The sequence below is a fragment of the Oncorhynchus mykiss genome, chromosome 26 (genome assembly GCF_013265735.2).
Source record: "Oncorhynchus mykiss isolate Arlee chromosome 26, USDA_OmykA_1.1, whole genome shotgun sequence".
NCBI lineage: Eukaryota > Metazoa > Chordata > Actinopteri > Salmoniformes > Salmonidae > Oncorhynchus > Oncorhynchus mykiss.
The window spans coordinates 25377823-25405127 of NC_048590.1; the positions used below are offsets into that span (position 1 = coordinate 25377823).

The 27305-nt window shown below is 43.6% G+C and overlaps 1 protein-coding gene across 4 annotated transcripts in view; it reads left to right on the forward strand.

The window, feature by feature from the left end:
• The first annotated feature begins 330 nt into the window (after window positions 1–330).
• The window catches only part of LOC110506484 (AT-rich interactive domain-containing protein 3B), a 64560-nt gene continuing 37585 nt past the window's right edge, over window positions 331–27305 (forward strand). For 3 of the 4 annotated variants that reach the window (XM_021586126.2, XM_021586127.2, XM_036963802.1), the window contains exons 1-2: window positions 331–1263; window positions 2561–3199. In XM_021586126.2, coding sequence (XP_021441801.2) covers window positions 1228–1263; window positions 2561–3199 — 675 coding nt within the window. In that variant the 5' untranslated portion in view covers window positions 331–1227. Of the gene's footprint in view, window positions 1264–1665; window positions 1860–2560; window positions 3200–27305 lie in introns of those variants that run through there. The other variant, XM_036963803.1, reaches the window with a different exon arrangement.

Here is a 27305-nt window from a genome sequence, read left to right on the forward strand (position 1 = left end):
AGGAGGGGATGTTACACCATTGAAAGTTATTTTCACAGAATTCAGAGTACTATCAATCTAATCTCTGTCAAATATTTGTTATGTAGAAGAGCTTGAATGTACAGCATTGAGGATGCAGAATATGTTTATGATGAGTATTCTGGTATATTGGAAAGACATTTTGATAAAAGCAGGTTGGTTATGTTAGATCAGGAGTGTCAAACTGGGCTGTTGGTTTTTGTTTTAACCTTTCAGTTAAGACCTAGACAACCAGGTGAGGGGAGTTCCTTACTAATCAGTGACCTTAATTCCACAATCAAGTACAAGGGATGAGCGAAAACCCACAGACATTCCGCGCTCCGTGAAATGAGTTTGACACGTGGAATAAATAGATCGTTAACTGAACATAGAGACCACACATACTGTGGGGCCATAGTACCAGACCATTTCCATCCATTTGGGGGCAGAATTGAGTTGTCACAATATTATTTCATGGCGAGGGAAGTAGCTAACAGGCTGTCACTACTTGCGTTACGTACATGCATCACTGTATAAATGTGTCTTTGTAGGCTATTTTATAGTTCACGCTCAGCGGAGTAGTTTTTATCTGGGATTATAAATTGCATGAGTACTGTACCTCAATAGTTATATCATTTTAGCTTTGCATTATCAATGTTTGTCAAAAATGTGGGGCCGGATAATTGTTCAACAGGCAAGTTATCCACATGTCAAATGGAATTGTATTGAGGGAAAACGCCTGTCAGCATAACGGCCACACGCGATCTATTATGTACTATTTAATAGGCTCTAGTTTGCATGGACTGACAATGTTGCCATTCTCATAAAATTGCCATTCTCATGAGATTTGCATACGCATAGTAACTATTCAGCCAACGCTGCGCTGGAACTCTGGAACTTGTTGCTGTCACTGGGCGGGCCCTAATGATGTTGTACGCCTAGACGGGGGGTGTAATTCAAGTGAAGGAAAATCGAGTCAAGGGAGTTACCTCAACGGCTAGTTTTTCGAGATATGAGATCGGGCCATATTTCATGTTAGTCTTTCTCTAAATAAAATAAAAAAGGAGTGGAGAAAGATACAATTGAGAGTTACACAGCCAACATTCTGCCTATCTGCTGGTGGACAAATTTAACCCCCCCCCTCCCCCCGTGCATGCACAATTTCTCTGTGTTTACAAGTGATTGAAACCGTGCCAGCGAAGAGGGAAAAGGATAACCTAGGAAGGAGGGATGGTGGACAATTCCGGTAGCAGCAAGGCACAAATGGTGAGTTGTTTCCCCCTGTTTGGCGCTGTGCCCTGGCTGGGTCTCGGCTGTGTCATAGCCTATAGGAGCGAGGTAGCGAGCATTTATTTGCAGAGCAATATAGTCTCGTGCTTTTAGCCTATAAAAAGTAACGCTTTAAAAAAAATGGAAATCCTTATTAATATTTGGTTTTGATAGTTCAGCGTACGTCATTGCCAATGTCCTGTTTTAATTACAGTTATAAATCCTACTGCAAATAAATAATGTATAGTGCGTAACCCAATAAAATAGATCAAATGCATGCATATTTTTATGCACTGTAATCTGCTCCCCTAATATGATTTAGATAGGGGGGGGGGTATATGTGCGTAGCCAGCTACGATACTATACGCTGTTTACTCATGTACGTTTACTGGAGCCTCGCCATATACATCCGGAAGGCTAATTTTGACTGACTGCACGAATAGAAGAGGCTGTAGGCCTATGTGTTTTGGATAAAGATTATATTCGAACTTTAACAATCATCTAACGTTAATTTTGAATGTAGGATACATCTGGGTTGATTTATTGTTTCGGATTTAAGCTAAATTGACACCTTTTGATGATAAGAAACAACTGTACGAGGCTACATGGTTCACAATTATTTCAAAGTTGTTATTGTTACTGATGTTTCTGTTAAAATCCAATGGCTTACATTGTTTTAGCTCATTCTTAAAGTGGTGAATATCTATTTCAATTGAGTGTTATGCGTTAACTCGAATTCATTTTTTTCAAATAAGAATCATAAATGCAATATGCTGTAGATCTATCTACAGGACGAAACGTGGTCTTGTAACTTCTGTATTATGTGCAGCTGTGCTGAACATTGTATCATTTTCCTATACTACATCTACGTATAAATATGTCCTGCATTTTACTACTGTACTTTTAAATACAATCACGTGTAGCACCAGATATTGCATACCATACAATCCTTTCCATGCAGTATATTTCTTTGTACTTTTTGTTGTTGTTGTTTGTTTATTAACAGTATTTTGCAGTGTCTTCTCCCCTTTCCTCAATGTCAGTTAGCCTTTCCCTCATCTATTGTGCTCATGTTGAAACTTACCCATGTTATCCTCATGAAGTGGATGGTTTGTTGTAGCCTACTGTACTAAGTCTAATCCTGACATATGGGACTTCCCTGTTTTTTATGTCTAAATAGTCCACTTTGTGTTATGCATGTTTTTATTAGAACCTGTAAAGCCAGACATCCAGTGGTAATTTGAGTTGTTGGTTTATGGTTGGCTATTGATGTCTTCCTCACTTCCTCTCCCAGCCCAGCATGTCACAGGAGAGTGGTCTGGGGGGTGTCTATCCTCAGGCTGGCACTGCAGGAGGAATGAAGCTGGAGGCTGTCATGGAGCAGCTGCAGCGCCAGCAGCAGGCCAGGCTGGAGATGGAGTGCAAAGAGAGGCGGCTCCGCGAGGCCCACATCATGTACGCCCAGCAGGTAGCAGCGCAGCAGGCCATCCTGGCCGCGGCCCGGGCCTCTGGAGCTGGCTTCATGGGCAAGGCCCTGGTTGGAGGTGCAGGGATACCCAGAGGAGGCCCACTGTCCCGGGTCTCCAACCAGAGCAGTGTGGACTCAGAGAGGGAGGATGAGGAGGATAGAGGCCGGGATTCAGGGGATGATGAGGAGATGATGGATGGAGACGAGGGGAGCGAGGAGGAAGAGGGAGGGGCTAGTGGTCTTGAGTACCTCCGCAAGCAGACACTGGCTCTACAACAGGGTGCCTCCCGCCTCCCAGCGCATCCATTTGGCAGTTACTCTACCTCGGGCCCCCAGCAGGTGCCATTGCCACCTGTCAGGGTGAAGCAGGAGCCTGACGAGAGCCGCTCTCCTGCAGGGCCCCATTCTGCCACCTCCCCCAACGGGCAGGCTGACTGGAATAGCTTTGAGGATCAGTTCAAACAGGTAAGGCCACCTTGGCTTACCGCCATTCTACTCTCCTTATAAATGTATGTCAGTTCTCCTTTCTTAGCTATATTCTCAAAATCCAATCCCAATTTAATTTTATGTCTGCCCTTGACATTAAAGAATAGATTTGTCCACATGAAGAAAGATTGCCACATTTCTTTGAATATTTCTCATCGGCAGCTAATCTGGTATCCAAACTTGTACTATCTCTTCCCCAAACACAGTGAGTCAACACAAAGCTGTATAATGAAAATACAAATGTCCCCCTTGGTAAGTAAGCGTCATATAGGGGGAAAGCCTTTCGCTATTTTCCAGTCTCCTGTTGTGTGTTTTATCTGATTTGTTTCTGCCCTCTCCTGCTGTGAGCGGGTGGGTTAATCTTAGCTTCGACACAGACCTCTCAGCCAGTATCTTTGTGAGACACTTACAATCACTGGGGAGGGCTGAGCCGCTCTATGGCTTTTGTGGCCAAAAATCCTAGAAGTGTGCACTGGCAGAGGGCCAGGCACGTGTGTCGCTCTCACTCACTGCGCTCTCTCTCTCTCACTCAGTGATTTCTCTCTTGCGCTCTCCTGGCAGACATGCAGCACACGGGGTGAGAAGGTAGAGGTATCCTAAGGCACAGTAGTGGTGCTACCCATCTGAAGGGTTTCAACACTGTGCCGAGTGTACTTTTTCCATTGAAGGTAAATATTTCCTCACCGCTTTGTCACGGTGCGACAGAATGCAGAGTGGAATCCAAGCTATCCTTCATGGTTGAGTCAGCACTAGGGAAGTAGCATGTGTTGTGTAACAGCCCACCAGTGGTTGATATAAAAAGCCATGTTACAGTGGAGTTGACAGATGTAGGAGGCAGAACAGATCTATTGCTGTGACTGACCGTGGCATTGCGTGTGCTGCACTATCATTTTCCAAGGATGTCATTACTGTCTATTTAAAGGGGAAATGGCTTTGGGACTGTCACTCCGTCTATTTCCAAATTTAGCTCCACAGGAGTGATGGTGGAAGGGGAAGTAAATAAATGACAGCAGATTGAGCCCTGGATTAGAGGCAGGCAGGCAGCAGCAGTGCTATGGTTAGAGTAGGCTACAGTTATCACAAAGAACAGATGGACAGGATAGAGGGTGTAGTAGACTTCTAGCTACCACATTATTAGATCACAGTGGAAACAACCTGAATGAAAAGAAGTTTGACCACATTGTTATGTGACTGTGAACAAAAAAATGCGTCATTGGCGGCAGTAGGTTAGAGGTGGTCGACTTGTCTCTGTTTAGGCCAGTTGTCAGACAGCTACCAGTGATCAGAGCAGGAGAGGTGTCGCAGAGCCCTGGCCTGGCTATCTGTGGCGTGGTTCTTTTATTAGGAGAGGGGATTGAGCCTGGGGGGTTGGAGAGGCATTGTCAAACGAGAATTGGTCTGCGTTTTTTTTTTTGTTTCCTCTCTTTTATCTTTCCTGTCATTATGTCAGCTCTGCAGTATTTAACAACTGCTCATCTCTTGTGGCAGTTTTAGGTTGCACTGCTGAAGGGGGACTTTTTTGATGGTATTGTCTTCAAGAGGCTGGAGAGAAGCCCCAGCAAATGCCACAAATACCATTCTCTGGAGGGAGTGTTGATTAATATTTTCAAAAGCAATGGCACACCATAATCTGGGTGTCACAATAGTTTGAAGTAGCCTATTATATAAATTTATATTAAGGTTATAAAAAACAAATAGAACAACCTACCACTGATTTGATATTATGCTATTGTTATATTAGCCAAGAATGGGAAAGGGGAATACCTAGTTAGTTTTACAACCTAATGCATTCAACTGAATGTCCTCTAAGTGTTTTCCAGTTCTCCAGAACCCCCAACAGCACACATTTTTATTGTAGCCCTGGACAAGCACACCTGGTTCAACTTGTCAATTAATCATCAAGCCCTCAATGAGTTGAATTAGGTGAGTTTGTCTGGGGCTACAACAAAAATGTGTGCCGTTGGGGGTACAGGAGTTGGGAAACACTGCTCTACGACAGCACTCTGTGTGTCAAAGGTGCATGGTGTAAAGATCGGGGGTGGAGAGTTTGTGTTTTCTGTCATTGACGCATGTGTCGTGACCTCGCCCTTGCCCTTAACAGCAGAGTAAATAATTGTCAAACGAGAGGATGGACAAAAGCATTGCGTGGAGTGTTGGCCGGGGTGTTATTGGGCCTGGGCAGATCACTCTCTTTCCCCCCGGTCTGGGCTCTGCTGTAGGCCCACTAATTGACCTCTCGTATCCCTCTCCTCATGATAATCTCCCAGTGATTAATAGAGTAATAATCACGCCTGTGGAACGTGCCCTGGTGTGTCGGGCAGTGATAGCTAACTCCCTCCCTAGCAGCTCCATACTGGAGGGGTTGAGCTGAGCATTTTCTAATGATAATACTTGTGGTAGACTAGAGGTAGTTTTGGTTTCGCTGGTTTATCTGCCGTTTCTTCATGTTTACATCTTTGATGTTCCTTTTTTTTCTGGTGTCAAGGGAGACCTAATCAACAAAAGTTAGACTGGGGCTTCATTTGCATTGTAGTGATGACCGAGTCAGGGAGCACTAAGCTGGGTCTAGGAGGGAGTGCTGGGAAGACCACTGGAAATGTGAGAAATGGTATCTTTGCACTGTGACATGGTTTCTCAGAGCCCCTCTCTCATCGCATCATTAAACTCCAAGCACTGCTGGTTTCTACTGCTGGCTGCTGCTAGTTACTGGCCAGGCATTAAAACATGTTTGTTGAATGCATGCTGTTGCATAATTCAGCTGTCGCCCCAGCAACGCATCAGTCAGGAAATGGGGAGCTGGCTGCACAGCTGCAGCTGCCTGCGAATCGATCGATGGAGGTTGTTGGAGCTGCTTATAGCAGCAGGGAGGAGGGGGTGAATGTTAAGCCTCGTTTATGGCGGACATATTTAGCAGATGTATTCCACTATGCATTTTGACAATGAAATGTGGATCAAATGCAGCCTGATGCATCTGCCCAGCAGAGTGCTGGGAAGACCACTGGAAATGTGTGAGAAATGGTTTCTTTGCACGGTGACATGGCTTCAGTTCTCAGAGATCGAGGCTGTGGTTGGAATCATGGGGCCTCTCTCCCTCCTTGCCTAGTCTGTGATACAGTACAGGTGTACGGCATCCGTATGACCTTGTTAAAGGCTTCACAATGTTGCCTTGTTTGTATTCACTATCCAATGCCACTTACTACCTGTTTTTCAATGATGTTGTATACTTGTTCAGTTTGAACCCTCCCATCTCCTTTGTTTAGTAACATCCTGTTTGTTTGAGTCTTGCCGTGTTTAGTTAAGTGAACACGGTCTGCTTTTAGTTTATTTTCCTACCTGCCACAGGCTAGAGTTCTTCTCACACAGCCTTTTTCAACCAACAGAATTTCCCAGCCTAGATAATTCTTCACATCTATTTATAGAACCATTGTGCAACACCTATTTGTTGTACAGCTGAAAGCATAAAAACACACACACACACACACACACACACACACACACACAACGGTGTCTTATTAGTTCTACACAGGTTTTCTAATGGTTGTGTTTAAAGACTGGTTGAATAAGTATAGCCTAGTCCTGTTGTAGAATGTTTGTACAGTCTTTTGTCCACTCAGATGGATGTCTCTTGTGGAGCTGGCAATACAGTAACTAACTTTACATTTTTCATTTCTGGTGTTCCATTGAGACTGAATCGTTGGTTACATAAGATCAGTTTCTTTTTTGTGGACCATCGAGATCGCCAATGTGCTGGAGTTTCTTTTCAATTCAGAATACAGGAACTAACAGAATAAGAACCGATCAAGAACACACATGCTATGATCTGGGCTTTCTTGATGTGTCCTAATGTGATTCATGTGATTGATAGGCTGAGCGCTAAGGGGTTAACATTGCCTAATTTGGCCTGTTAATTTCAGAGCTTGTCTTAAAACAGATTAGACTGCTCAGGGCCTCCATGATTCCAGCTTTAGTTTTAGTTTGTGGTGGACAACTACCCGGTGAGATTGTGGCTGGAGCCAGGATTTATGATAATACAGTTTGAGAAGTTTATGATTATATAAATTAGGATATCCGTAGTTTATGTTGCTCTTGTGTTAGGCTGATTTAAGATGTGGCTTTAACAGTGTGTTTGAACTAAGTGTCCTTGTATACGTTTCTATTTTCATGCTTCAGGCAGTCCACATTAATGAATTATGTATGTTGATGTTTTTCTTGTGTAATTTTAATCCAGTCTTTATTTTCATAACCTGGGTTTCAGTGATGGAGCATTTCTAACTCTTTAAACAGACTCGGTGCTGTGTTTATACGTTTGCTTCACATGGTGCCTTGCGTCTGTAGTGGGATTTTCTGTCTGTTTGTGGCCCAGTGCTTTGTGGGCCTTCGTTGTGCCTCATTAACAAAGGGCCCTGGCTGGGTGGTTTGGGTGTAGGAGGCAACACGCGATTAGCACCGACTCCACCATTCTAATAGCATTCTTTCCATCAGAGAATAGTCTGTACTAAATGTAACTGTGCTAGTTTGACTTGGTACAGAAACCAATACAGAACCTGTTTAGGTGTCAGATTTACAGAGATTTAGAAAGGAGACGTGAGCCTGAGTAATCTCGTGAGATGATCGAACCATGGGGCTATGGGAAGGCTCCTTTGTGGGAGTTTGCTTGCGGTATCCTGCTCCTAACAGTCAAGTGTGGAATATTCCGCTAACCTAGAAATAGAGGTAGAGAGATGAAGGGGGAGACGTGGAGGGGTGGGGTCATGGGGATATTGGTCTGTCTCAACATTGCACTGCCCCACCCAAAGGAAACATTCCAGACGGAATTAAAGAGTTAACTGTTCAAACAGTGAGCATTCCCATTGTTGCTCCTACAAGAGGCTGGGGGGGAAGGGTGGGGTAGCGTATCTGTGCTGTTCTGTCAGGGCCGTGATTGGTGATCTTTTAATTTATTTTAGTCATTGTCACAGGGGCTGTAAAATAAAAAGGAGCGGGAGGGGAGGGCTGGTGCAGGGAAAGACACTTATTTTATTTATCTCCGTCTCAAAGGGCACACCTGCTGCTGCTGGGAGAGAGCCCTCCCGGGGAGGCTGGTCTGGTCTGGGGGAACCCTCATGGCTCCTCTCCACTTCTCTCTCAGACAGACAGACTGACAATGCTGTGCTAAAGATGTGCACCAGCTGACCTGACCAGAGCTTGGCCCACTCAACCTCAGCTTTATTGGCAGTGATGAGTCTACCGACCATGGATTGGCATAGTGATTTTTGTCTGAGGCTACAGGGAAGAAAGGAGTTGTTGAATTTCAAGATCCGTGCTCTTGATTGCAGCTCCAGCACTATGGCCACATGAACCAAAAATAGGCCAAATATTATTAAAGATGGTGTTTTCTGCCACCATATGTAATAATAATAATTTGGTGGGTGTTTCTATATTTGTCCTATTTTATACATCTACAAGTAGGGCGGGGCGATATGGCCTTAAAATCATACACATGGCCAAAATTATTTGTTGAACGTCTCATTCCAAAATCATGGGCATTAATATGGGAAGGCTTTCCACTAGGTTTTTGAACATTGCTGCGGGGACTTACTTCCATTCAGTCATGAGCATTAGTGAGGTTGGACACTGATGTTGGGCAATTAGGTCTGGCTCGCAGTCCGCTTTCCAATTCATCCCAAAGGTGTTTGATGGGGTTGAGGTCAGAGCTCTGTACAGGCCAGTCAAGTTCTTCCACACCAATCTCAGAAACCATTTCTGTGTGAACCTTGCTTTGTGCATGGGGGCATTGTCATGCTGAAACAGGAAAGGGCCTTCCCCAAACTAGCCCGAACCATTAAAAAATAGCCCCAGACATTACTCCTCCTCCACCAAACATTACAGTTGGCACTATGCATTGGGGCAGGTAGCATACTTCTGGCATCTGCCAAACCCAGATTAGTCCGTCGGACTGCCAGATTGGGAAGTGTGATTCATCACTCTAGAGAACGCGTTTCCACTGCTCCAGAGTCCGAAGGTGGCGAGCTTTACACCACTTCAGCCGATGCTTTGCATTGCACATGGTGATTTAAGGCTTGTGTGGGGCTGCTCGGACACCCATTTCATGAAGCTCCCAACGAACAGTTCTTGTGTTGACATTACTTCCTGAGGCAGTTTGGAGCTCGGTAGTGAGTGCTGCAACCGAGGACAGATTATTTTTAAGTGATACGTACTTCAGCCCTCGGTCCCGTTCTGTGAGCTTTTGTAGCCTAACAGCATTTACAGGTGGCCAGGGCAGGTCAAACAATTTGACCAACTGGAAAGATGGCATTCTATAACGGTGCCATGTTGAAGTCACTGAGCTCTTCAGTATGGGCCATTCTACTGCCAATGTCTATCTATGGAGATTGCATGGCTGTGTGCCCGATTTTATACACCTGTCACCAATGTGTGTTGCTCAAATAACCGAATCCACTACTTGGAAGGGTCCACATACATGTAGTGTATCCCAATTGAATTTTTTTGAACTAATGGGTGATTTAATTATATATCTCGATTAATACAATACATATTGATTAATACATTTTTTTTCTCTAAATAAGCTTTATTGTACAATTTAAAGGTAAAATACGCTGCATTTCAAACAGTCAGCAATAAGCTATTGAATTCACCGCTTGTGAAATTATACCTAGGCTTTCCACAACCACAAGACCCACTAATCATTTAATTATTGTTCATTTAAGTTATGAACACACCCTTCTGTCTGTCTCTGTTTGAACAGCCTGTCCATTTTGTTCAGATGTTGAAGTCAAGCAGCCTACCTTTTTTATTTTTTCTCAAAATGAGAACAAGTTGCCATGTTGCACATATTTATTTTTATTTTATTTTATTTTACCTTTATTTAACTAGGCAAGTCAGTTAAGAACAAATTCTTATTTTCAATGACGGCCTAGGAACAGTGGGTTAACTGCCTGTTCAGGGGCAGAACGACAGATTTGTACCTTGTCAGCTCGGGGGTTTTGAACTTGCAACTAGTCCAACGCTCTAACCACTAGGCTACCCTGCCGCCCCAACTAGACAGCTAGTATAAGTCTTTGGCTAAAATGCTCCTAGCGGTACGTGGTAGCGCAATGCCACACATGACAAACTGAGCATTACATTTCCAGAGTCAATGTTCATTGATACAACCACAATGTGAGGAGTTGCAACATGAAAAAGGTTAACTTCCCCTTTTATTACGGTAAAATATTGTCTCAATGTGTTTCGGTGTCCGTATGAGTGATTCTGTTGGACCAAACCTCAAATGCAAATAGCGAGTTGAAACCGCTTGTCAGAGAGGAAGAAGTGATCTCTCATCTTTGTTGTTAGTGGCAGGGGATGAGCTTGGTGTGTGTGTGTGTGTGTGTGTGTGTGTAAATGGGAAGACAACGTGAGAACAAGTGGCCATAAACACGCATAATAAATAAATGACCTAGATTCTTAATTTGATATATTGCCCAGCCCTGCGTACAAGTGTGTATTAATATTCATGTGTGAATTGGAAATGTGATTTTCGCATATCCCAACTGAGTCGTCCCCCCCGAAATCGACCTGTAGGATTTGACTTCCTTGGCCCTTGTTGGAAAGCTACTGATGGCTGGTGTAATCTGATCAGTCAGCAGCAACCGCATGCCCCGCTCCCTATCTCCCTCTCCCCCCTCTTCTCTATTGCGCCCCCTTTTTTTCTCCCTTTCTCTCTCCCTCTCTCTTCATCCTCAATGACCATATCCTTCCCACTATGACATATCTCAACACCTACTCTTTAATGAAGCCCCCTATGCACAGACAGATGAGAGGAAATGGCAGAGTGAAACAAAGGCCTCCACCATGGCTGCAGCCAGGGAACAGAGCCAAGCTGAGCTCCGATGTCACAGTAGAGCCTCGTCATTAAACTTAACATTTCTACCTCCGTCTGGAAGTGAGTGAATTCTCCCTAACACCACTGACTATTTAGTATCCGTAGCATGTCTTTAGAACAGACCGGAGGGAAGGGTGGTCCGGGTCGGTCTGAGTTTAATCCTGGCGTGTCGAAACCGGGCTGCGCTCCCTATTGAAAGCACAGTGTGGAGGTGAGGAGTGAAAGGCGTTTCGCTATTGTTAGTGGCAGTCTTGGCCGTCTCCGAACCCTGGCGGTGGTTTGGCTCAGGTCCAGGCCAGTGGCAGGCGGGCCCTGAGTTGCTAAATGACCCGCTGTGTCAGAGGCCCTGGGTAAACAACACTGCAGCAGCAGCGCAGCTGACTGGAGCCTGGCACCCAGCCAGGCAGAGGAGCAGGAGGTGTGTAGGAGGGAGGCTTTCCTTTCACTGCTGCCTTTCTCTCCTCCCACCTCACCGCAGTCCACCCCCTGCTCTAACGGCATGTGCAGACGACCTGCCTGCCAACCTCCTGTGTAGCGTACAGTATATTACAGCGCAAGTGTGTGGCCAGGTTGTTAATCTGCCAAGTCTTCACAATACAGGCCTCCGTGTAATCGCCCCCGCTTGTCAGCACCAGTCTCTTGCAGAGGAGGCAGAGAGAGAAAATTCGCCACTCGTTTATATTGGTAAACGTAATTTTTCGCAGCAAAACCAATGTCTGCTTTGCTGTGCCAGCTGATGTTTTCACACATTCGGAAATCTGAGAATTTTCACCATGTCGAGTCGTGTTTCACCCTATTTCTGAACTAAAAGGCAGTTTAATATTGCGTTCTCGGTGTTGTTGTGAAGCAGTGAAACTTGTATTTTAGAGACATTTCACTTGCAAATCAGGCACATGGATAGATTGGACTTGCGAAGGTCTTTCTTGAGGCTTGTCTTTCTAGGCTCATGTTTCTCAACTAAAACAACCCTACTCCCAACTTTGAAATCAAGCAAACTACTTTTGTCTGATGTCCATATCAGTCAGAATATGGTGAACAGTTCCTGGCTCTAGAGATTCAGATGATATTAAATGTGAGATATAGAAATGGGGGTTTGATAGATTAGGAAATACAACCTGTGATTATTTTTTGCTGATCTAGTTAGTAGACAATCACATTCTCAATAGAACTACCATGTCAACTGGAGTCGATCATTTCTAAAGCCGTGTTGGTAAATGATTTAAAAGGTTGGTCCAAAAATGTTAATTATTAACCTCAAGCCTTTTGAAGAGAAAGAGTTGGGACTGCATTGAATGGTAAAGATTATGTTCAGTATAAAATGGAGGATACTGTGGTATACCTGATAAGGTATGGAATGAGTAGGAAGATAAGAACATCAACTGAAAAAAAGAGCCTTTGCAAGTTTTGGATCCATGCAGATTTCAGAAATCATTTGCATGGATCTAAATGTGAGGGACTGTGGAGGCTGTTTTCTTTCCTAACCTGAATTAGCCTAGATTGGTCCACCATCTGGTCAAACAAAAGACATCCAGTCAGACCTGCCTGACTCAAATATATGTGTTTTAATCCTCCACGAACAATTAACCTAGAATGGTTGACACGACTAACGTGACTCACAGCGCAGGGAGAACTGTGACCACACTGGTCTGGAAAGGAGGAGAATTTACATGACACAAATGGAATTCAATAGAAAAGGCTTTGAGAATGTAAAGGTTGCGGTACACTCAGTGCACCGTTGACATTTTAGAGATGCGCTTGTCTTTGAAAAATAACAAGAATTTCACATGAAACAGTGGATACCAAAATGTATCTCTATCGTACCTCAATTTTTTTTAATATCCTCTGGATTCGAAAAGAAAAATGACGAGTTCAACAATGGTGGGCCTGTCAGTTAGCCTTAATTATCGCACAGCATCTAGCCTAGTTTACACAATGCTTTTTTTCCAGAATTTTCTCTGGCCTACATTGATTTTGTCACTTGATTATCACTTGATTTTGTCACCCTAATTTTGGCCACCCTACAAGGGTAAAAACCAATAATGAATTATGATAGAGAGATTAGGTTTGGACGATTGGTTTTTATTTGCTTAATATGAAGAAAGTACAACATTGCAGTAGCATTTTTGTCAAACTTGTTTAACTGCATTACTCAAATCTTGAAAGTGTCAGTATATCGTTCTGTACACTTTGTAGCATCAATATAGTAAATGTCAGTGGGTTGTTTACTCTTATAATTTTAACTGCTAAATAAATAGTTATTTCCTTATTTAGCAGGAACTCTATTTTTGAACCACCCAGTAGAGAATGTGAAAGGAAGGCCCGGAAAATGATTCCTGCCACCCAAGCCATATACTGTTCTTTGCTTCTTCACGGCAAGCGGTACCGAAGCAACAAGTCTGACACCAACGGCTCCTGAACAGCATCTATATCCTCAAGCCTTAAGACTGCTAAATAGCTAACAAAGTGGCGTCACCGGCTTTCTGCTTTGACCCTCTATGCACACTCTATACACACTCTACACACACTCTACACACACTCTACACACACAAGCCCTTACTTACAAGCCCTTCCCAAGAATCTAGAGAAATATGATTTTTTTAAATAGAGAAAAATAATAACAAGGAATAAATACACAGTGGAACACAGGATACCAGTACTGAGTCGATTTGCAGGGGTACTAGGTAATTGAGGTTGGTAGATGTATACAGTGCCTTTGGAAAGTATTCAAACCCCTTGGCTTTTTCCATATTTTGTAGTTTGTCTTATTCTAAAATGTATTACGTAGTTTTCACCCCCCCCCCCCCCCCCCCCCCCTCAATCTACAAACAATACCGCATAATGACAAAACAAACTTTTTTATAAATTAACACATTTATAAAAATAACACGTCACATTTACGTAAGTATTCAGACCTTTTACTTTGTGCTTTGTAGAAGAACCTTTGGCAGCGATTACAGCAGGGGTGGGCAACTCCAGTCCTCGAGTGCCTGATTGGTGTAACTTTTTCTCCATCCTTAGTAAATACAGCTGATACAGAGGAACTGTAGAGCTCTGTCAGAGTTACCATCGGGTTCTTGGTCACCTCCCCGACCCAAGGCCCTTCTCCCCCGATTACTCCGTTTTGGCCAGACGACCAGTTCTAGGAAGAGTCTTGGAGTTTTCAGTATGATGGAGGCCACTGTGCTCTTTGGGACCTTCAATGCTGCAGAAATGGTTTGGTCCTGTCTCGGCGCTCTTTGTGCTCTGATAGGCACTAGAAACCTGTGGGACCTTATATAGATAGGTGTTTCCCTTTCCAAATGTCCAATCAGTTGAATTTACCAATCAAGTTGTAGAAACATCTCAAAGATGATCAATGGAAATAGGATGCACCTGAGCGCAATTTCGAGGCTCATAGCAAAGGGTCTGAATGCTTATGTAAATAACGTATTTCTTTTTTTTGTTTTTAATTAATTTGCAAATGTCCAGAAACCTGTTTTCACTTTGTCATTATGGGGTATTGTGTGTAGATTGCTGAGGAAATTGTTTTATTTAAAACTCAAAGGGGTCTGAATAGATTCCGAAGGCACTGTATTTAGGAATAAAGTGACTAGGCAATAAACGGTTCCAGCAGCGTATGTGATTTATTTAACAAGGCAATTCAGTTAAGAACACATTTACAATGACGGCTTACCAGGGAACAGTGGGCTAACTGCCTTGTTCAGGGGCAGAATGACAGATTTTTACCTTGTCAGCTCGGGGGATCCAATCCAGCAACCTTTTGGTTACTGGCCCAACTCTCTCTAACCACTAGGCGACCTGCCGCCCTGATAAGTCAAGAGTTGATGTAAAAAGGGTCAATACAGTATTGCAAGAATCACGTTTTTTTTTATGATACCCTTATGTCTCAACTCCTGAAATTGTGTGAAGAGCAGACTACCAAAACGGGAGAGTCAATGAACATTGATTCTGGAAAATAAATGCTCTGTTTCTGTTTTGAGCTGCATTGGGGTACCACGTACCACTAGCAGCATTTTAGCCAAAGACTGTTATACTAGCTGTCTAATCTGTTTTATAAATGTGAAATGAGCATAATCTATTATACAAGGAATTGGCAACTTTTCTCATTCTGAGAAATAAGGTAGGCCACTTGATTTTCATCATCTGAACCTAGTGGACAGGCTAGCATGCTGTTCAAACAGTTAGAGATGGACTGGAGAATATGTCCATAACAATTACACTGTTCTACCTTGTTAGCTAGCAAATAGATTACAAGTTGGCAAAACTTGAAGTATAAAAATGAGCTTGTGTCCTCACTAGCATGTGGGTTTGTGCTTGAGAGATTGAGACCTACCTGTGCTAATATTCTTTGCTTCCAGAATTTCTCATTATTTGTGAATGTGTGTTTTGTGGTTAAATTTGTTGCAAAAATTGTGTTTTTATAGACATACCTGAAAGCCAGATCAGTGATTATTGCAAAAAAAAAGCATGTTAAACTATTGAGTCGATAAATAATGATTTGGTCTTATAATTGTGGAAGTCTTGTATTTAGCCTATGCTATGTATCATTTCACAACCCCTGAATTCATTTGATTATTGCTGACTGTTTTGTAATGCAGTGTATTTTACAACAAAGCTTATTTCGAAAACAGTTTACGAAATCAAGATCTATATTGTGAATCGCCCATAACTTTTAGAAAACAATGGAGACATGATTTTTATTTCATATCGCCCAGCCTTACTTGGGTGGCTGGAGTCTTTGACAATTTGTACGGCTTTCCTCTGACATGGCCTGGTACAGAGGTCCTGGATGACCGGGAGCTTGGCCTAAGTAATTTACTTGGCCGTACGTACTACTCTCTGTATCGCCTTGCCGTTAAATGACAAGCAGTTACCATACCAAGCGGTGATGCAGCCAGTCAAGATGCTCTCAATGGTGCAGCTGTAGAACGTTTTTGAGGATCTGAGGGCACATATCCATGCCACAGCTGTGGTTGAACAGAGAGTACAGGAGGAGACTGAGCATGCACCCCTGAGGGGCCCCCGTGTTGAGGGTCAGTGTGGCGTAGGTGTTGTTGCCTACCCTTACCACCTGGGGGTGGGCCCGTCAGGAAGTCCAGGAACCAGTTGCAGCTGTTGTTCAGTACCAGGGTCCTCAGCTTAGTGATGAGCTTGGAGGGCACTATGGTGTTGAATTCTGATCTGTAATCTTTAAACAGCATTCTCACATAGGTGTTCCTCTTGTCCAGGTGGGAGAGGCCAATGTGGATGCAATAGAGATTGCATCATATGTGGATCTGTTGGGGCGGTAGGTAGGGTGTAGGGTGTACATAACATGCACACACATTCATACTGACTCATATATATATATATAATCACCAAATATGCTGCTGCTACTCTGTTTATCATATATCCTGATGCCTAGTCATCTTACCCCTAATCATATCTACCTCTATCACTCCAGTATCCCTGCACATTGTAAATATGGTACTGGAACTGACCCTGTATATAGCTTACTCATTTTCTCGTAGTCTTATTTATATTTCTTGTTTTTTGTTCTACTTGACTTTTTCATAAAATGTATACTACTGCTGATATTGATTACTGCATTGTTGGGAAAGCGCGAGAATAGCATTTAACTGTACTTGTGCATGTGACAATACAACTTGAAACATGAAACCTAAAGGGCATGTACAAGTTAAATGCTTCACTTTGGACCTAAATAAATCTTTAGAAATGTTGTTTTCAAAGTGACTTCAGTGACTTCTGTTACTCAGTGTTGTAACTAATATTAAACCGCAGGCTATAGGAAAGTAGGACATTTCACTTGACATCCTGATGCCTAGTCATCCAAATGAATTATTATGTGAGACTTGATGTAACACACTTCCCTTTGCGTACTGTATTAGCCCGCCACATGAAGTGACTTTGTGAGAATGTACAATAGAGCTGCAGCAGCCAGTGAGCAGCAGCTGGACTCCTCTCTGCTGCCTCCCTGGGGCCTGGAGATGAGCTCCAGATGCGTGACGGCCGAGGCCGAGGCCGAGGCTGAGGCCGAGGCCGAGGCCTGGGTGGACGATGCAGGAGCCACGGGGCCGCAGCTCCTCTCAACGCAACACCGGCAGCGGGCCCACAGTGGAACACCAGCCTGGGTCCTCTAGGGAGCCGACCAGACTGTCAGAGGTGGAACACCCCCACACACTTAACACTAGCTGAGACAAAACCGATACCCACAGCCACTGAAAAGGGAAATCAGTCCCTATTGATTAGACATTGCCACGTTCTGCTCTGCAAAAGGGCTGTGTTTGAATTGGGAAAATTACTTGCGCCATCTGATACTTCAGAATGGGGGAAATTCTTCCTGCTAGCTGCTATGTGACGTTAGGAGTTAAGAAGGAAAGCCTCTGCTCTGAATGAGGCACTCTGTTTTTTTTTTTTTATATCCCCACCAGACAAAGAAGTAATTTTCTCATTTAACAGCCGGGTTTGTGGCCCTGGCCCCATTTCATATGTAATTAGATGTGATGTGGCTTAATAGCAGAAAGGCCTTTGTTTATTTCTGAATGTATTGAATTCCTTTGGCTCTGCAGTGTAATGAGAATGGCTATAAAAGCCGACCAGTGACATGTGATGTCTACAGCTACCATTAGCACTGGTGTGAGGTGGATGATTGATGTGAGATATGCAACATATTTTTTAGCCAAAGCTTTTAACCCAAGAAAAAAGGCTAATGGCTCTTTTGACCTGTAGAGCAGTGTTTGCTTGGAGCAGTCTTGACTTTAATGGTATCAAATAGATGTAGTTTTATTGTATGTATAATGTACTTAGATTCTAGTCTTAAAAGCTCCCACTTGTTTGTTCACTGGATCTGCTTTAGCACGATCTTCTCGCTCCCCCACTTCTGAGAGCACTTCAAATAAAATGGTCACTACACTTCAGAGAACAAAGGTAATAGCTCCAAATCCAATTATATTAAAGGGGGGTATGGGTCTCACGCAAATCTGTGCATACAGTAGTTAGATTTGGAAAATTCAACCCATTTACAGTTCAGTTCTCAAGGTTCTCAGACATTCACTCCTAAAGCGGCAGTGGTATGGTGCATGTTGAGCCACAGATGGAATTTTATAAGTTTACTCTGGCTCTGAAGGGGTCTTTCAACCAATGAGTGTGAACTTCTGGCCATGCCAGCCTGTAAACTTTTTGCATTTGCGGGGGAAGGGGGCAGCGGGTGAGAGAGAGTGAGGCAGTGGGGGAGGGGATCTCTCTCTGCCTGAGGAATGTGGTATCTTGGTGAAAGGGCTGGAACTGAACAAATGCAGACAGTTTATTTGATGAACCAGACTTACTGGTCACCAGCAGTAGAAATGTTTACCCAGAATGTTGATGCACCCTGGCTTTCTCTAAGACCCTGCCTTTGTCCTCTGAGTTTTAAACCCTTACTTCTAGTGACTTGGAGTCTGAAGAAGCCAAGTAGGACAAGGTGAAAAAGTTGGTCAGTCAGTGTCTGGTTTGTCCTCTCTGTCTCTCTCTTTGCTCTGTAATTGGAGTGATTTAATGGAGGATGGTGGTCTGTCCTGGGGCCTACCTGCCTTTCACATGCCTCTTCTCTTTAGAGGTGCAAGACAAATCGCAGGATGGGCAGGTAGCGACATGCTCCCCCCTCTGGACGTTTGGCCCCTTGTCCCTGGCTCCCCGCCGTTCTGTCTGCTGCTCCCCAAAGAAATACATCTCCCTCCAACATGACTGGACATCCAGAGGCAGGCAGGCTCTGATCTGATTCAGAACCCTGCTGCGTTTCATGTGGTGATGTATGAGCTTTTGAATGCGTTGTGGTAGTTCTAAAAGTGAACAGAGAGAATCCGGTCGTATGTGTGTGGAGGAATTCCACCATATGTTCCAGCATTGGCAGTGAGATTTACTCCCTGTGCACATGGAATTGTGATTAGTGAGAACCTTTGTGCTAGCATAGCGTATGGCCGGCTCACCATGAGATCCTTTACAGCCCTATCCACTCAGCACCCCCTCCCCCACCACAGCAAGAGGCTCTATAAAGGATTATATGAGTCCCGCAAAGGGATAAAGCCCAATTATTTGATTTGGATTAAAGATGGCAGCCCACTGCAATGCCAGTTTATATTTATTTTTTAAGTGTGCTGAAAGGGCAGTATCACTGTCCGACATAGGGAAGTGGATTTGCAGCTGTAGGGAATACCAAGGAGAGTGACAACGCAGTATGAGTTCAGTAACACAGAAGGTGCTTGCTGTACACATAATCTGCTTTAATCCAATGTTTCACTTCCCAAACAGTAATTGAGTAATGTACAAAGCAAATAATTGAAGTTTTTTTTTTTTCTCACAATGGTGGAACCAAGTTAAATTATAGAAAGACTGGGAAACATTCTATTTGACTAGCTGTAATTTCATTTTGATAACTTAATTTAACCACTGCATGTTTATTTTAGCACAGGGTCTTTGGACCTCATAGAAAGAACCAGACTTAGCATAATTCTATAATTATGGTGTAGAGAGTTCACTGTATGGAGATGCACATTTGCATGTTTCTTGTCATTTATCTCCAGCGTTTTGGCTGGGTTCCAGAACGGTCTCAGAAGTCTTGTGGTATGCTTAGCTCAGAGACAACCTTGAATATGATTCAATTACCTCCCCTTCCCTTGTCTGTTTTAGAGATTTCCCTCAATCTTCCAGTTTGACAGCTAGTCATTTTAGGGAAAAAGATTAGTAAGAGGAGTGTGACCTAGAGAAGGCTGTGAGATGGTGACTGCTCTGCTCCCCCAGTGTTGTGAGATCCCATGACTGTCTGTAGATTTACAGTGGGATGTGAACTGTTGCTCTATTTTAGTAAAGTCTGCCTGCCATTGTTGACTAGGTCAAGCTGGGAGTACAATGGCATTTCTCTAGCCATGATTTACAACCCGCGGTTACCATAGGGATATTGTTTGAACACCTAATCAAATGGCCTCCCAGACTATTTGCTTTGCTCCCCTCCTCCTGCTCTTTTACACCACTGCTACTCTCTGTTGTTATCATCTATGCATAGTCACCTTAACTCTACATCTACATACTACCTCAACTAACCGGTGCCCCTGCACATTGACTCTGTACCCCCCTGTATATAGTCTCGCTATTGTTGTTTTACTGCTGCTCTTTAATTACTTGTTACTTTTATCACCTTATTCTTATCTGTATTTTTTTTTAAACTGCAGTGTTGGTTGTTGGTAAGCATTTCGCTGTTGTATTCGGCACATGTGACTAATACATTTTGGTGTGTCTGTGTGTGTCTGTTTTTTTTTTTTTTTAAGGATGGTTGTGACTCTTTGCTCCAGCTTGTAGGTGATTATGGGTTTTTATTATTAATTCAGCCAGCTAGGGGACATGAGTTTTTCCAATGGAAATCCCCCAGTCCCAAACGTGAGGCTCTTGCTCAAGGTGATCGGTTGAAGTCACACCAGAGTCGTCACAATGATATTTTCCCCAATCTCAATTTCCCTGGTCATAGCAGTAGTATGAGGATGATGAGTATTGACCCGTGCTGTGAGATTGTGTCCGGGGGGGGTTGGGAAGTTCACCATGTTTGCACATCCAGAGCTATTGATCGGGCTTCAGTTCGATCGCTGGCCAGGCCCCCGGGGAAAGAGCCAAGGCCTGTAGCATGAAGCTGTGGGCGGGACTGTGACATCTAGGTCCAGTGGAGTGGAGAGGTTAGGGGGCTGCAGCAGCTCCGGCCTGACTCCGGTTAAATACGACTCTGGTATGTCAGGGACACGCGCGCCTTCGTTGATTAACCCTAGCCTAGCTCCATACGAGCATAATGTAACTCTGGAAACCAGAACTGCAAGTCAGCCAGACACACGTTTAAACCAGCCAATGAGAAAATGATCTTCCCTGCGCTCCACCCCGTCCCACAAACATGTTCAGTGTTATCTGCTAAGTTATCTACAACATGACAATGACCTAGTTCAATAGGATGTTCTCTTACAGTATGTGCTGCAGGTTGACCTGCTTTAGTGTGCTTGTGTAGTGTTGCTGTAGAGAGGATTTTCCCAGAGCCAAGGTTTCTCTTTTTCATGTATTTCCTTTTGTAAGCACCACACAGAGCCACACCACATCATGTTGTGAACTAGCTCTGTCCCTCAAAGCCCCTCTGGAGAAATGAAGGAAAATCACAAAGTGCTTTTATTGCAAACTAGCCTCTTCATCTAATAACAGCTGCTTATCAAATTGGAGAACTGCTGTCAACATCCTGAGCAATCAACTCTGTCCCCTCCCCCCTTTAAAGCTGCCCAGCGCCTGCCATTAACCCCTCCTGTTCCAACTCGCCTGGCTTCCTCCACCAAAATGGAGGCGTGACTCCAAACATTTGTTTTTAATGGCTGTTTTGTGTTCCCCCTCAGGTATGTGTCGACATTCAACTAGGAGGAGGGATTGTAAACCTGTTTGTGTGTGTGAGATGTTGATTGAAGCATATATGTAAAGAATATAAACACATTACACACTGCAATACACAATGCTTATTTCCCGGAGATGTATTATCCATTTACAGTCAAGTCCATTTCAACTATTATGTTTACCACTCAAAATAAAACACACTGCATTTGTTTTGCCAGAAATGGGCCTTTTTTTCTCCAAATGATTTGCATTTCTGGCATGGTTCCTCCATCTCAACATAAGTGTGGCTCTTTGAGCTGCTCATCAAGTGTCCTTATGTATGTGTTGTGTGTGTATGTATGTATGTATGTATGTATGTATGTATGTATGTATGTATGTATGTATGTATGTGTGTATGTATGTATGTGTGTGTGTGTGTAATCGTCCCCAGGCGTAGTGCTCTTTTGTCATCAGTCCAGTTCTCTCCTCTCTGAGATGTCGTTATAGCTGTGGCAGACAGACTGCTTGTTTGTTCCCTCCTGGTGACTCACTAACACATGGATATTCATCTGGATGATTCTCATCCCTTATTTGGTGCTGGGCCAGTCAGACACGTATGGCCATAATGTGATTATCCCTTCCACCGCCTGGCCAGTAAACCTGCTAACAGCATTACTCTGGAAGACTAGAGAGGGAGAGGGAAAGAGAAAAACGTTTTCAGCCTCAGCAACACACACTCATGTCTCATACATGCGTGTGCACCCACACATACACCAGACCCCATCAGAGGTAGTAAGTACCCTGTTATATGTTTTTAGGATGTGGGAGCCTCATGATAAATGTGGAACTTGGGGTGGAGTGTGTACTTGCTGATGAAGGGGCAGAGATGGGCAATTTATACAAAGTGGTCCAAAAGGCTGTGCTCCACACTAAACACTAACAACATCGTTTTAACATTCCTGGGCTGACCATTTCCCTACAAGAGCCAACATGTCTGCCCATGAGTAGGAGGTTCCTTTTGTATTGGCCCATATTTGATGTCTATTTGGGATAAAGCCCTACAACTGGGGTGACCAACCCTCCTTCTGGAAAGCTGCCCTTGTGCAGGCTTTTGTTCCAGCCTCAATCTGATTTATACAAATTCATTTTGAATAGTTTACTGAGTCAGGTGTGTTTGTAGGCCCGGAGCACAATCACCTTCATCCAGAATTTGACTTGGTGAAGTGGTGCTGTTAGCAATAGACAATATACAGACAGAATATAGACCAAGGAATTTACAGGCCTGTATACCCATTAGCTGTCCATTAGGAGGGGAAGTCCAGGGAAGGGGATATCCTCTGGCCCCTGGAGCAGACAGTTGGTCAGACAGGTAGGCAGTACCCTAGACAGGGGCGTGGGTCAGTGGACAGGTGGGCTGGCCCAGACGCTGGAAGTCTGTCATTTAGCAGTGACATTCTATCACACAGATCGTTGTTCCCTGTGATGCCACACACCTTGACCCGCGCTCTCACAGCGCAGTGCAGCACGGAGTGTCCCTTGGGGAGATTTGTGCACGTGTGTACTCTAACAAATGGCGGCCGATAACCCAACTGTCACTGCTCACTGTCAATAGTTATATTATATATTCACCCTATGGAGAGGGAGGGGGCTACTGGTAGTTAGATCTTCAGTGATGAGTCACTCACTCATTTAGATTTGGATCTCTCAAATATCATTTTTTTCCCCCTCGGGTTGAGACCTCCCTCTGTTTGGATTTGAAAATCCAGCCGTTGTAATGGAAGGGGGCGGCTCTCGGAGGGGCTGTGCGTCTGGGTGTTTTTAGTGAGAAAGACAGAGGAGAGACAACCAGTAAAAGCACAGCCTCCTTCATTATCAAAGCATTGTGCCGATAACATCAAAGAGCCATTCCAGACTCTGAAGTCAGAAGGACTTTGAGAGTTCAGTGTTAGCCAGACTAGTGAAATGATTTAGTGTGACAGATATAGGTTTATGGCTTTTTACATCACAATGACCTCTGAGCCATGGAAAAGATAACAACAATCTTGTTTATGAGATACAGATCGCAACATTTTGAATGAAAAAGTAAATACAAGTATGTGGGATTCTGCATGGTCATAATATGAATTATCTTATGTTATCATTTCTAATGGTCCAACTTGAACAAAAGTAACCAAATAGTGTGCAAGGGGGGTCAATAAAGATTTCTAAATGTACTATTTTACATGTGTACTTTCTTGATGGTCCTGTTGTAATCTTTGTTACTTAAGGCTCGCACACATTGCACCGAATGTGGGTCTAGCGTTCATCTGCCGATTGTTAAGCGCGCTGTGTTTTATGGACCACCCGTTGGTGGGTGTCTGACTGCTGACATTTTCACAGATTCTAAATGTTAAATTGGTGTGCAAATCACAGCCGTCGCTCTGTTCAGAGGTGCAAAGTCCAGCCAGTGCTATTGGTGTGTGTGTGAGCCCTTAGTGGAAATTTACATCTAAAGTGTTTGATAAGAAAAACTATGCAAGATTTTTATTGTAAAAAGATATTTGTTTGACCTGTTACTTAGAAACACAAAGAGGGATATTTGGATCAGAACTGGATTTAAATCTATATGTGTTGTAAGCTGATATCAATATCTATTTAAATTGCATGACCATTGGCAACCATTAAGATATAGATGTTCACATGCCCAGTGAGTGAGCGAGTGAAAATAACTTACTCTCTGGGGCCTTGACAACCTTTGGCCTCCTGCCTCTCGTTTTCAGGAGTTTTCTTCCGTACTGACCAATGGGCTTGGGGCTATTAACAGCCCCTCTCTTCTCTCTCCTGTCCGGATCTTGTTTTGATTCCTGATACTTTTATTGGGTTTGTCTTAAAGGAGAAATTCCTGTTCTGCACATCCTGTTTTACCTTCTACCCCTATATTCCTTTATCTTCCGTCCTGTGGGGCCACTGAGTGACCCCCCCCCCCTCCCCCTTATGACCAGTCCGCCTCTGGTTAGGGCTACTGACCAGCCTGTCTGTCAGCCCTGCTACACCCCATTAACCTGGCCGCCTGCTGCAGCTGCTTTTGGGTTGAGGGATGGGGGGGGGGGGGGGGGGGGGGGGGCAGGTCTGGGTCCGGGCCCAGATGTAGATGGTTTAGGTGAAATTGAGATGTTAGCTAATGGGGGAAGGGCACAGGAGCTTCTGAGGAACACACTAACTCCTCAGGCTTCACTCACAGATCCAAAGAAATGCTTTGTGAGTGTTTGTAGGGCTGTCGCGATGACCGTATTACCGCCACACTGGCAGTCGTGAGTCATGACCGCAGTCAAATTCCACGTGGCCGTTGAGTCACTGTAATCTCCTCTTATGCACTCTGGGCATGTATTGGTAGTACCTAACTCGCTAACGACCATCAGGTCCTAATGGCTGGTACTCAGGGCTCTATTGTCCCTCTAATCACTTTGACATCAATGCAAATGCAATCCAAAATCCATCGCTGTATATTACCCACGGAAGAAAAACATTAAAAATAAAAAGATTTAAGATGTCTTTGGTACATAATTGGTCTATCCTATGCTCCAAAATGTTAAACAAATTTTAGTAAATGCCTTTGAGTGTGGACTGTATTATTATGCATAGCCTACTGGATGGACTAGTTACCTTATGAAACGCTCCAAACTTTGTATGAGTCTGGGAGAGAACGTATAGGCCTAGGCGATGCTGTTGGTTCACTGAGTTGTGCAGGGCGGCTTACAGAGTTTGCCTACAATTATAGTGAATTTGTATTTTATTTTAAATAGCCTAGTAATAGGTAGTAATGCACCGATATTACATTTTTGGCTAATACCGATATACGATATTTTTCTTGCCCAAAAAATGTATATCGATAACCAATATTACAAATTTTAGCAGCATATTAAAGCATTCTAGTACAGTTAAATAGTTAACACACACAAGGACGCAGCAGTCTAAGGCACTGCATCTCAGTGCAAGAGGCGTCACAACAGTCCCTGGTTCATATCCAGGCTGTATCACATCCGGCCGTGATTGGGAGTCCCATAGGGCGGCGCACAATTGGCCCGGCGTCGTCCGGGCCGTCATTGTAAATCAGAATTTGTCCTTAACAGACTTGCCTAGTAAAATAAAGGTTACACATATACACACCACGCTGACCAAAAATATATTTTGTTGGCATTTACATATGTCCCCATTACCAGTAAAACATACCTATTTTTTTCACTTACTTGCTGTGCTGTTTCGTTGTTCAGTTGTTTCATTCTCAGCCAGGATTTCTATGGAACGTTTTTTTGCGTGTCAAAAAAGATACACGTCAAATAACACACTTTGACAAATAAGCTTGTTGACCAATCAGGACCTGAATGTGACTGCACGTCAAATAATAATTTAACGCGTTCATACATTTTTACGTAGTTATTACACACAGTTTAATCAATCACTCGTATTTCATATGTCACAATGATTCATCGATATGTATGCTATGATGCTGGTAAAGTTGTCTCGCGCACCTACAGTGCTGGTCGTAAAAAAAGCTAGCTAGCTGATGGATGCAAACAATGTTCTTCCCCAAAAACAAAGCAAAACGACATCTGTTTCAGTAGCTATAGTTAGCTAACTAACTATATAACTAGGTGTCACACTAACTAGGTGTCATCGTCTAAAATAACCCTAATTTATAAAACAGTTCTTATTTGATTAATGGTGGTCGGACCCATCTATGTGAAGCTAGCCACAATAAGGATTAGCCATAATAGTGGACTTATAGTGGACTAATAGCCCTCAAAATAAAATTATGGCATAATTCTACTATTTGTATTAATTTGCGTCAATGACAGGCAAACCGCAAATTCCACTATTGTGCCTAATCCTTATTGTGGCTAGCTTCACAACACATAACCCGGTCCGATCAAGCCTCATTAGCCAGATGAAACTTGCTGGCTGCTTAGATTTGGGCAACAGGGTTAAGTAGCTGGCTAGCTATTCAGTTCAATTTCAATAGGCGAACAACAAGTGGCACCCTAGCTAATGCTTACTCACAAGGATTCCTAAATCATTGTTAAGAATAATGAAAATGACTGCAGTTTCTACTGGTCATTGTTTCCAGGCTGGTTGTATTGGTGCTAGCTAGGTACCAAGCTAAAGCTAGCTACCCCAGAAGTTGCAGTCGAACAAATTATGCTTTATTATCAACACGGTATTGTAGACACATCATTCATGGCAGGTCTTTGCTTGTTTGCAGACTTTTTTTATACAGCTTTGACAGTGCTGTATCTTTTTTGACGCGCAAAGACTCAAACGGTGTTCCATAGTATCTATGTCGTGAAGCTAATAGCAGTGACGGTATTACTGTGTGACTCCGGTAGGGTAGCATCTGAAAAATAGCGCACTTGGTAGTGTGTCCCGGTGCTCGACCAGTCGGCGAAAGCCAACATCACGCACGACAGAGAACGGTTGATTGTCAAGGGTAATGAATTCCGTTATCTTGGCTTCAATGGATTTCGCCTTTTGAATTGTCTCGCTGAAATGTTCTTACTCTTTCAAATGACTGCTTGACTTGTTGACTGCTCGATCCACACAGCAGACATTGTGAGCTAGGTTAGGAAATCTGTGTTGCACTTGTAGCGCAACATTTTGTGTGGCGTCATTCAGTCCTGTTACATTATTATAAACTCAGCAAAAAAAAAGCAACGGCCCTTTTTCAGGAACCTGTCTTTCAACGATAATTCGTAAAAATCCAAATAGCTTCACAGATCTTCATTAAACATTAAAAGAAAGATGCCCAAGGATCCCTGCTCATCTGCATGAACGTGCCTTAGGTATGCTGCAAGGAGGCATGAGGACTGCAGAAGTGGCCAGGGC